Here is a 12112-nt window from a genome sequence, read left to right as displayed (position 1 = left end):
TTTGTAGCTCACCATTGTGATATAAAACAGGAGTCCAAAAAGGAGAAAATTTATGTGCGTTGATGAAGCTGGATGAAAACCATATCCTTGGAAATCAATCTTAAGAGTACTGAAAAACAAAAATGACAAAACCCCTAAATTAACATAAATCAACATATATGAGATTACTTAGTAATTAACAAGGAGAACTAAAGTATATATATTTGTAAGACACTTTAACCAGTCACAAATTCACACACTGACAGTCTATTCTCTCATTCTGAAAAATACAGTTTTAACTAGGTAGAGCAAAAAAAAGGTTGCAAGTTAAAATCATTACTCAATTTCTTAAAAATATTTAACATCCAGGAGAGAATGTTTGTTTAATTTCTCCTATCTTCACAGTCACTGCTCTGTTACTCAGGATTTTAACAGCCTGCCCTTTAGCCTTCCTCACTGCACAGTTCATTTTACAAATCAAAACATTTCATCACACCTGCAGATAAAAGTCCTCTTTAACATTCTCCCAAATGCCCCAGGCTACACTGTCCAATGTAGCTCCAGTCCTTCCAGCTTGTCCCCTCCTCAAGCAAACAAGACACACTCTAGAAGAACCTCATTCCTCTAATACACAAGCTCTCATCCTGGCTGCACAACAGAGTAACCCTGGAAACTTTTAACAAGTGGGATACCCATGCTCCTCCAGAAATTCTCATTAATTGGTCTGGATGAGGGCCCGGGGGTCAGCATTTTTGACTCTCCCTAAGCAATTCAAAAATGCTGCCAATGTTGAAGTCTACTGCTAGATCTTCTCTGCCTCTCAGAGATGTCTCTCACAGATGTTTGCTCTGAAAGTGACAGCTAAATAAAGCTTATGTGTAATCTAATTCTTTACTTAACTCCTTGTAATCACCCCGTGTGTCTATACACAACTGAGCACACCTTTAAGCAACAGAAAACAGTATTTTCCATGTAAAATTGTTTTGGTTTGTTTTCAGTGAACCCAAAGCTTAAGTTCTGCCAGTTCAGTCTTGAAAAAGTAGAAGGTAGAAGACAGGAAAAAATTCACAAACCCACCAAAAATGACAAGCACCATACAGGTTCCAGGAATATCATTTCACAAATGAATAAGACGTTAATCCTATTCTACAAAAGTTCATGCGAGATTTAACATGAATTTAAGGTGAAATTTTTCTGACCACTGAATCTAAAGATGAAGATACACTGCTGCTGCTGCGTCACTTCAGTCGTGTCCGACTCTGTGCGACCCCATAGACGGCAGCCCACCAGGCTCCCTCGTCCCTGGGATTCTCCAGGCAAGAGTACTGGAGTGGGTTGCCATTTCCTTCTCCAATGCATCAAAGTGAAAAGTGAAAGGGAAGTCCCTCAGTCGTGTCCGACTCTTAGCGACCCCGTGGACTGCAGCCTGCCAGGCTCCTCCGTCCATGGGATCTTCCAGGCAAGAGTACCGGAGTGGGGTGCCATCGCCTTCTCAGGAAGATACGCCACAGGCAAAATGTGATGACTTTAAAATCAGATCTCTTGTCACTAAACTGGGGGATGGAGGAGAGGTGGGTTTAGTGACTTTAAATATTTAAGTACTACAAAACCCCATCAGTTCAGTGCAGTCGCTCAGTCGTGTCCGACTCTTTGCGACCCCATGAATCGCAGTGTGCCAGGCCTCCCTGTCCATCACCAACTCCCGGAGTTCACTCAGACTCACGTCCATCGAGTCAGTGATGCCATCCAGCCATCTCATCCTTTGTCGTTCCCTTCTCCTCCTGCCCCCAATCCCTCCCAGCATCAGAGTCTTTTCCAATGAATCAACTCTTCGCATGAGGTGGCCAAAGTACTGGAGTTTCAGCTTTAGCATCATTTCTTCCAAAGAAATGCCAGGGCTGATCTCCTTCAGAATGGACTGGTTGGATCTCCTTGCAGTCCAAGGGACTCACAAAACCCCATAACCACTTACAACTCCAAACACTCTGACCGTAATACAGAATCTACTAGAACTGTGAGATACCACTGTAATTATCATCGTAGCCATTTTACAGAATAAGGCTCTCAGAACTAGTGATTTTCTCAGGATCACACAACTAGACCGGAATTCAGACTCCTCTTTTTAATCCTGAGATTTTTACTATTAAATCTTAACAACCTTCAGACCACTCAACCCAGCACTCGTTTTTGAATTCTTAAAAGCATTTAAAATAAGGACTTGATTCTGCTCAGACTAATACTTTGTCTTAATTTTGATCTATTTCTACATCATGGTTATCAACCATTTTTCACTGTACTCAATCTAACTCGGAAAACCGCGCTAATCACTTTCTACCCCGAGTCCTATCAGAGACTATTTACGATACGCGCGGCCCCTCCCCGGTGGTGGTTATCGGAGATGGCTTCCAGGGGCGGCTATTCGCCAAGTTTATTTCTGAACTCCCAGGACCCACGGCGGGGATCGGTCATCAGTCCAATTCTAAATACCGCTATCAATCCCACTGACTTCCCTGATGGACGTTGAGTCTCCTGCATCTGCTCGAGCTTTGTTAACAACTTAGACTTTACATGAAAAACGCCCCAACTCCACAGCCCAGCTGACAGCCTTATTCAATATGGACACCAAAAACCCCGCCCCCGCCCCCCTCCCCACAAAAAGCGCTACGCTAAATTCTAGCGAATTTCCGGAAATACCTGTAACTGCAAACCAAATGTCAACACTAAAATAAAAGACGCGAGAGGAGAAGAAGGCGACCGCCCAGGGGGCTGCTGGCTCGGCCCGGCCCGCCGCGTCTCCAAGAACACTGTCTACCTCGCGCGGGCGCCGGGCCCCGGAAGCGGCGAAAAGCCACTCGGGAAGCCGTTCGTTCCCCTCTGACCCCGCCCCTAGTCTCGCGCGCCTACCCAACCCGTCGCGGGCGCGCCCCTGCCCTCCGGCCGCGGCCCACCTGTGCAGGCGGCCGACTCTCGACGGCGCCCTCCGCTCGGCCCGAGCGCGACGCGCCGACCTCGGCCCACGCTAGCTGCTGCGCGCTATCTCCGCACGCCCCGCCCCCGTTCTGGCCCGCGCGGCTCAGCAGCCCCGCCGACCGCCTGTTCCGGCGCGCACACTTCCGACTGGCGCGCTGGGCGGTGCGGGCGGCAGGCCGCGGGCGGAAGTGGTGGAGGTGGGGAGGCTGGGCCTCGGCCAGCGGGCTCGACGCTGGGATACTCCCGCCTGGGTCCGCCCCCGCGAGCCCCGTAGTGACTCGAGCCCAGTGACCAGGCTGGGTCCACGGGCGCCTTCGCCGACCCGGCGTCGAGGTCCGTAAAAGGCGATGTAGCCTGTGACTATTTGTGAGGTGGGAAGCCCGGTTGAAATACTACAGTGAAAGAAGCTTGTAACGAACTTTCCTTGTTGCTCAGTCCATCCTAGGGAACCACACCATTGCTGCCTATACTGGTGCCGGCCTTGCAGTCTATGATGGTGTACCAGTCAAGTGCCAAAGAATGTAATGTTAAAAAACAAAGCACAGCACTGAAGAGTTCTAAAACTTCAGAAGCGGAATAATTAGCGCATATTGCAGTGTCTGATTGTAATTAGGCACTTTTGAACAACTTCAGCTGTTGGGTTATAAACTTTAAAAATTATTATTGAAGTGAAACTCGAAAAACGTAAAATGAAACATCTTTAAATACACAATTCGGTGTATGTAGTATAATCGCAATGCTGTGAAACCACTAACAATGTCTAGTTGCAAACCATTTTCTTCACTCCTGTTAAGAATTACATTCTATTCTCGCTCCTGGCAGGAACAACTACTTTCAGACTCTAAAGAAAGAAAGTGAAGTTGCTCAGTCGTGCCAAACTCTTTGAGGCTCCGTGGACTGAAGCCCAGACTCTAAGGGTTTACCCAATCCGAGTATTTCACGTAAATGAATTTATATGATCATTTTGTGCTGTCTGCTTTCACATAAAGGTGATTTCCAGGTTCATCCACCTTATATCAGCAAATATTAGTATTTCATTATTTTTTATAGTTAATACTCCATCTTATTTGCATGTATATACCACAATTTACCCATCCATCCAGCGATGGACGTTTGGGTTCTTTACACCTTTGAGCTATTGTGAATAGTGCTGCTATGAATATGTGTGTGGACGTATTTGTTTTAACCCTGGTTTCAACGCTTTGGGGTATATACTGTTGAAGAAAATCAGAATCTGACAGTAATTCAATCAGCGAATAAAAACGAAACAGTTCAGTTCAGTTCACTCGCTCAGTCGTGTCCGACTCTTTGCGACCCCATGAATCGCAGCACGCCAGGCCTCCCTGTCCATCACCACCTCCTGGACTTCACTCAGACTCATGTCCATCGAGTTAGTGATACCATCCAGCCATCTCATCCTCTGTCGTCCCCTTCTTCTCCTGCCCCCAATCTCTCCCAGCATCAGAGTCTTTTCCAATGACTCAACTCTTCGCATGAGGTGGCCAAAGTACTGGAGTTTCAGCTTCAGCATCATTCCCTCCAAAGAAATGCCAGGGCTGATCTTCAGAGTGGACTGGTTGGATCTCCTTGCAGTCCAAGGGACTCTCAAGAGTCTTCTCCAACACCACACTTCAAAAGCATGAATTCTTCCACATTCAGCTTTCTTCACAGTCCAACTCTCACATCCATACGTGACCACTGGAAAAACCATAGCCTTGACTAGATGGACCTTTGTTGGCAAAGTAATGTCTCTGCTTTTGAATATGCTATCTAGTTTGGTCATAACTTTCCTTCCAAGGAGTAAGCGTCTTTTAATTTCATGGCTGCAATCACCATCTGCAGTGATTTTGGAGCCCCAAAATATAAAGTCTGACACTGTTTCCACATCTATTTGCCGTGAAGTGATGGGACCAGATGCCATGATCTTTGTTTTCTGAATGTTGAGCTTTAAGCCAACTTTTTCATTCTCCTCTTTCACTTTCATCAAGAGGCTTTTTAGTTCCTTTTCACTTTCTGCCATAAGGGTGGTGTCATCTGCATATCTCAGGTTATTGATATTTCTCCCGGCAATCTTGATTCTTGTGTTTCTTCTAGCCCAGCATTTCTCATGATGTACTCTGCATAGAAGTTAAATAAGCAGAGTGACAATATACAGCCTTGACGTACTCCTTTTCGTATTTGAAACCAGTCTGTTGTTCCATGTCCAGTTCTAACTGTTGCTTCCTGACCTGCATATAGGTTTCTCAAGAGGCAGGTCAGGTGGTCTAGTATTCCCATCTCTTTCAGAATTTTCACAGTTTCTTGTGATCCACACAGTCAAAGGCTTTGGCATAGTCAATAAAGCAGAAGTTGATGTCTTTCTGGAACTCTCTTGCTTTTTCCATGATCCAGCAAATGTTTGCAATCTGATCTCTGGTTCCTCTGCCTTCTCTAAATCTTGCCTGAACATCTGGAAGTTCACAGCTCACATACTGCTGAAGCCTGGCTTGGAGAATTTTGAGTATCACTTTGCTAGCGTGTGAGATGAGTGCAATTGTGTGGTAGTTTGAGCATTCTTTGGCATTGCCTTTCTTTGAGATTGGAATGAAAACTGACCTTTTCCAGTCCTGTGGCCACTGCTGAGTTTTCCAAATTTGCTGGCATATTGAGTGCAGCACTTTGACAGCATCATCTTTCAGGATTTGAAAGAGCTCAACTGGAATTCCATCACCTCCACTAGCTTTGTAGTGATGCTTTCTAAGGCCCACTTGACTTCACATTCCAGGATGTCTGGCTCTAGATGAGTGATCACACGATCGTGATTATCTTGGTCGTGAAGATCTTTTTTGTACAGTTCTTCTGTGTATTCTTGCCACCTCTTCTTAATATCTTCGGCTTCTGTTAGGTCCATACCATTTCAAAACAAAACCAAGCAGATTTTATTAGGAATTATTGCAATAGAGAAAAGAGACCTTAGTATAGAACTGGAGTCAGTTAAACAAATACATCATAAACAAGTGAGACCCTATAGCCAGCGGGTGGAAATTTCCTAAAATGAAACACCATATATAAGGGCTAAATTCTGGCCAAACCATTTTAACAGGTTTCTTAATTGAAGGCAGAGCAGGTTGATGTAATATTGAAGGTAGGGGATGAAGAATTTGATGAGATATTGAGGATGATAAGATATCCCAGTAGGGGTTCTCTCTAAACTGACATGACTGGATTCTTATGACAACTAGTTGATGCAGGCCCCACAAGACCAGTACTAAAATAGAGGCTGAGAGGGCTTAGAGGACCCTGACTGAAGTCAAGGAAACACTCCTTGTCAATATCCAGGAATGGAACTGCTGGGTCATGTGGTAATTCCATGCTTAAATATTTGCAGAATCAATAAACTGTTTTCCACAGTGGAGGAGATGTTTTATATACTGATAGCAATGTATGACAGTTTCAATTTCTCCACATCCTCACTAACAGTTTTGTCTTGTTTTGTTTTTGGTAGCCATCCTTGGGTCTTCCCAGGTGGCTCAGTGTTAAAGACTCTGCCTGCCAATGCAGGAGATGCAGGAGACTTGGGTTGTTGGATCCCTGGGTCAGGAAGGTCCCTGGAGGAGGAAATGGCAACCAACTCCAGTATTGCCTGGAATTTCCATGGACAGAAGAGCCTGACCGGCTGTAGTCTATGCAGTTGCAAAGAGTTGGACACCACTGAGCACACATGCATAACCAACCAGCCTAGTGGGTATGAAATTGTGGTCTCATTGTGGTCTTGAATGGTTTGCCTTGGAAATGAACAGAGAGCATTCTGTCATTTTTGAGATTGCATCCGAGTACTGCACTTTGGACTCTTTCGTTGACTGTGATGGCTACTCCATTTCTTCTAAGGGATTCTTGCCCACAGTGATAGATATAATGGTCATCTGAGTTAAATTCACCCATTCCAGTCCATTTTAGTTTGCTGACTCCTAAAATGTTGATGTTCACTCTTGCCATCTCCTGTTTGACCACTTCCAATTTGCCTTGATTCATGGACCTAACATTCCAGGTTCCTATTCAATATTGCTCTTCATAGCATTGGACTTTACCTCCATCACCAGTCACATCCACAACTGGCTGGTGTTTTTGCTTTGGCTGCATCTCTTCATTTTTTCTGGAGTCATTTCTCCACTGATCTCCAGTAGCATATTGGGCACCTATCCTGGGGAGTTCACCTTTCAGTGTCCTATCTTTTTACCTTTTCATACTGTTTATGGGGTTCTCAAGGCAAGAATACTGAATGAAAGCTTCCTGATGGGAGAGACTGATTGAGGGGGAAACTGAATCTTGTTCTGATGGGTGGGGCCATGTTCAGTAAATCTTTAATCCAGTTTTCTGTTGATGGGCAGGGCTGTGTTCCCTCCTTGTTACTTGACCTCAGGCCAAACTATGGTGGAGGCAATGAAGATAATGGCAACCTCCTTCAAAAGGTCCCATGCACACATGCTACACTCAGTGCCCCCAACCCTGCAGCAGGCCGCGCCGACCCACGCCTCCGCTGGAGACTCCTGGACACTCATGGGCAAGTCTGGGTCAGTCTCGTGTGGGGTCACTGCTCCTATAGCCTGGGTCCTGGTGTGCACGAGGTTCAGTTCATGATCTAAGCCACAGTCAACTCCCAGTCTTGTTTTTGCTGACTGTATAGAGCTTATCCATCTTTGGCTGCAAAGAATATAATCAATCTGATTTTGGTATTGACCATCTGGTGATGTCCATGTGTAGAGTCTTCTCTTGTGTTTCTGGAAGAGGGTGTTTGCTATGACCAGTGCGTTCTCTTGGCAAAACTCTATTGGCCTTTGCCCTGCTTCATTCTGTACTCCAAGGCCAAATTTGCCTGTTACTCCAGGTATCTCTTGATTTCCTACTTTTGCATCCCAGCCCCCTGTAATGAAAAGGACATCTTTTTGGGGGTGTTAGTTCTAGAAGTTCTTGTAGGTCTTCATAGAACTGTTCAACTTCAGCTTCTTCAGCATTACTGGTCAGGGCATAGATTCAGAAGGTTTTGATTATCACACCAGATAATCACAATGGTGGGATCACTCACCTAGAGCCAGACATACTTGAATGCAAAGTCAAGTGGGCCTTAGGAAGCATCACTACGAACAAAGCTAGTAGAGGTGATGGAATTCCAGTTGAGCTCTTTCAAATCCTGAAAGATGATGCTGTCAAAGTGCTGCCAATATGCCAGCAAATTTGGAAAACTCAGCAGTGGCCACAGGACTGGAAAAGGTCAGTTTTCATTCCAATCCCAAAGAAAGGCAATGCCAAAGAATGCTCAAACTACCGCACAATTTCACTCATCTCACACGCTAGCAAAGTGATACTCAAAATTCTCCAAGCCAGGCTTCAGCAGTATGTGAACCATGAACTTCCAGATGTTCAAGCTGAATTTAGAAAAGGTGGAGGAACAAGAGATCAAATTGCCATCAATTTTTTGATGTTGAATCATGGAAAAAGCAAGAGAGTTCCAGAAAGACATCAACTTCTGCTTTATTGACTATGCCAAAGCCTTTGATTGTGTGGATCACAAGAAACTGTGGGAAATTCTGAAAGAGATGAGAATACCAGATTACCTGACCTGTCTCCTGAGAAACCTGTATGCAGGTCAAGAAGCAACAGTTAGAACTGGACATGGAACAACAGACTGGTTCCAAATAGGGAAAGGAGTACATCAAGGCTGTATATGGTCACTGTGCTTATTTAACTTCTATGCAGAGCACATCAGGAGAAAGGCTGGGCTGGATGAAGCACAAGCTGGAATCAAGATTGCCAGGAGAAATGTCAATAACCTCAAATATGCAGACAACACCACCCTTATGGCAGAAAGCGAAGAACTAAAGAGACTCTTGATGAAAGTGAAAGAGGAGAGTGAAAAAGTTGGCTTAAAACTCAGCATTCAGAAAACAAAGATCATGGCATCTGGTCCCATCACTTCATGGCAAATAGATAGGGAAACAATGGAAAGTGTGACAGACTTTATTTTTTGGATTCCAAAATCACTGCAGATGGTGACTGCAGCCATGAAATTAAAAGACACTTGCTCCTTGGAAGAAAAGTTATGACCAACCTAGACAGCATATTAAAAAGCAGAGAGATTACTTTGTCAACAAAGGTCCATCTAGTCAAAGCTATCATTTGTCCAGTAGTCATGTATGAATGTGAGAGTTGGACTATAAAGAAAGCTGAATATGGAAGAATTGATGCTTTTGAACTGTGGTATTGGAGAAGACTCTTGAGGCTCCCTTGGACTGCAAGGAGATCCAACCAGTCCATCCTAAAGGAAATCAGTCCTGAATATTCATTGGAAGGACTGATGCTGAAGCTGAAACTCTAATACTTTGGCCACCTGATGCAAAGAACTGACTCATTGGAAAAGGCCCTGATGCTGGGAAAGATTGAAGGTGGGAGGAGAAGGGGATGACAGAGTATGAGATGGTGGATGGCATCACTGACTCGGTGGACATGAGTTTGAGTAAACTCTGGGAGTTGGTGATGACAGGGAGGCCTGGTGTGCTGCAGTCCATGGGGTCACAAAGAGTTGGACACGACTGAGAGACTGAATTGAACTGAACTGTGGTGTTGACTGGCAGTTCTCTGATGGCCAGTAATATTGATTGAGAATCTTTTCATGTTCTAATTGGCCATTTGTCTATATTCTTTGCAGAAATGTCTATTCAAGTCATTTGCCCATGATTAAACTGGGTTGTTTGTCTTTTTGTTGTCTAAATTATGAGTTCCTTATATATTCTAGATACTAGACCCTTATCAGATATATGATTTACAAGTATTTTCTCTAGTTCTGTAGACTGTCTTTTTACTTTTCTGATTTTTTTTGATATGCAAACTTAAATTTTTGATGAAGTCTAATTTATGTGGTTTTTTTTTTCTGTTGTGAATTGTGATTTTGGTGTCATTTTTAAGAATCTATTACCAAATCCAAGGTCATAAGGATTGTTGAAAACCATGTCTGTATTTTGTTTTCACAAAGCAGAAAGTGAGTTTATCCCAAGGATTTCAACCTGCAAGCCAAGAAACTCCAGGCTATGAGAGTTCACAGACTAAATGGTGTATATAGGGTATATGCAGAAGTAATTTGACTTTTTCAGCTGATCTTTATTTGGATCAGGGTAGTTTTGTCAGGGGAACAAGGAAGTCTAAAGATAGCATGAGCAGACTTGGTCTTTGAGAATGACTGGCATGCTCTGCTGATTTCTGAGAAGGGTGTAAATTCTTGCAAATTACATTAGATAATGTTTTGTTTTTCTTTAATGCACCTTTGTTGTCCTCCATTTTGTCCCCAGTATAAGTGACATCACTTCAGTTTCGGTTCTACAGGATTTACCCCTATTTTTTTCCAAGAGTTTTATAGTTTTAGCTCTTATATTAAGTTATTAATCCATTTTGAGTTTATTTCTGTATCTGTTCTGTGGTAGGCATTCCATTTCATTCTTTTGCATGTTGTCCCTGAACCATTTGTTGAAGAGAATGTTCTTATCCTCAATGAATGAACTTGACATCCTTGTCAAAAATCAGTTTGCCGTAGAAGTATGTGTTTGTTTCTGGACTGTTAATTCTACTCCATCGTTCTATATGTCTGTCCTATGCCAGTACCACACTGTAGCTTTGTACTAAGTTTTGAAATTGGGAAGTGTAAGTGCTCCAGTTTTGTTCTTTTCCAATATTGTTTTGGCTATTCAGGCCTTTTGCAATTTTATATGAGTTTGAGATCAGCTTTTTCATTTGTGCAAAAAAAAAAAAAAGCAACTGGGATTTTGATAGGGATTGAATTAGGCATCAAAGTAGTAGGTCTCCTTGACAAGTGTTGTTATCTTAAAACATTAAGTCCTCAAATCTTTGAACATGATGTCTTTCCATTTATTTAGATCCTTTTTAATTTTCTTTTTGCAATTTTATAGTTTCCAGGGTACAAGTCTTTCATCTCTTTAGATAATTTATTCCTAGATATTTCTTTTCATTTTTGAATGCTATCTTAGTCTGCTCAGGGTCACTATAGCAAAATGCCACAGACTGGGTGCCTTAAACAACAGAAATTTCTTTCTCACGGTTCTGCTTGGGAAGGCCACATATCAAGATGCTGACAGACTTGGTTTCTGGTGAGAGTCCTCTTCCTGGCTTGTGGAAAGCTGTCTTCTTCTCACGTGATGGTGAAGGAGAGCAAGGGATCCTTGGTAACTCTTCTTGTAAGGATACTAGGCCCTCTCTCCAAAAACAATCCCACTGCAGAATAGGGCTTCAACATCTGAACTTTGGGAGACACAGGTTAGTCTATAGTTGTTTTGGCACTCAGTCATGTCTGACTCTTCGTGATCCCATGGGCTGCAGCACGCCAGGCTTCCCTCTCCTTCATCATCTCCCAGAGTTTGCTGAAACTCATGTCCATTGAGTTGATGATGCCATCCAACCATCTCATCCTCTGTTGCCCTCCTTCTCCTGCCCTCAATATTTTCCAGTGAGTTGGCTCTTCGCATCAGGTCACCAAACTATAGTAAATTCAGTTATAAATAAAATCATTATTGAATTTTCTTTTCAGATTATTCATTGTTGATGTATTAAAAAAGAATGGATTTTTGAATATTGATCTTGCACTCTGAAAACTTGCCACATTTGTTTATTAGTGCCAACAGTTGTATGTGGTGTGTGTGTATGTGTTCTTTAATATTTCTAATATATGGAATCATGTCATCTGTTAAAAATTGAGCAAGTTTTACTTATTCCTTACAATTGGGGTGCCTTTTATTTCCTTGCCTTGCCTAATTGCTCTGGCTAGTCATCCCTTCATTTTAAAGAATTGGTTTGTGCAATTGTAGAGGCTGCAGGTGTGAAATCTATAAGGGAAGCTGGTAGGATGAAAATACCAGATCTCTTTGTTGTTTTAACAAGAGCTGCCCTCAGGGGAAACTAGTTAACGAGAGCCTGATCTGCTGGAGTTTTATCCCCTGTAGAAAGGAATGGCAACCCACTCCAGTATTCTTGCCTGGAAAATCCCATGGACAGAGGAGCCTGGCGGGCTGCAGTCATGGGGTCAAAAAAGATTCAGACGTGACTCAGTGACTAAACAAGAAGCTGACCTGAGAGAAAGGAAATACCTGAATCCAATCTATGGTAGCTGTCTTCTCTCACCTAC

The 12112-nt window shown here is 43.3% G+C and overlaps 1 protein-coding gene across 8 annotated transcripts in view; it reads right to left on the bottom strand.

The window, feature by feature from the left end:
• The window catches only part of SUPT20H (SPT20 homolog, SAGA complex component), a 36003-nt gene extending 32983 nt beyond the window's left edge, over positions 1–3020 (bottom strand). For 7 of the 8 annotated variants that reach the window (XM_052649895.1, XM_052649900.1, XM_052649903.1 and 4 more), the window contains exons 1-2: positions 2928–3020; positions 13–109 (exon numbers count right to left, since the gene is read on the bottom strand). In XM_052649895.1, coding sequence (XP_052505855.1) covers positions 13–15 — 3 coding nt within the window. In that variant the 5' untranslated portion in view covers positions 16–109; positions 2928–3020. Of the gene's footprint in view, positions 1–12; positions 110–2673; positions 2810–2927 lie in introns of those variants that run through there. The other variant, XM_052649896.1, reaches the window with a different exon arrangement.
• Between the last annotated feature and the right edge of the window lie 9092 nt (positions 3021–12112).

Source organism: Budorcas taxicolor, chromosome 12 (genome assembly GCF_023091745.1).
Source record: "Budorcas taxicolor isolate Tak-1 chromosome 12, Takin1.1, whole genome shotgun sequence".
In the NCBI taxonomy this organism is placed as follows: Eukaryota; Metazoa; Chordata; class Mammalia; order Artiodactyla; family Bovidae; genus Budorcas; species Budorcas taxicolor.
Note: the sequence above shows the minus strand (reverse complement) of the source record. Positions and strands in the feature narration are given on the sequence as shown.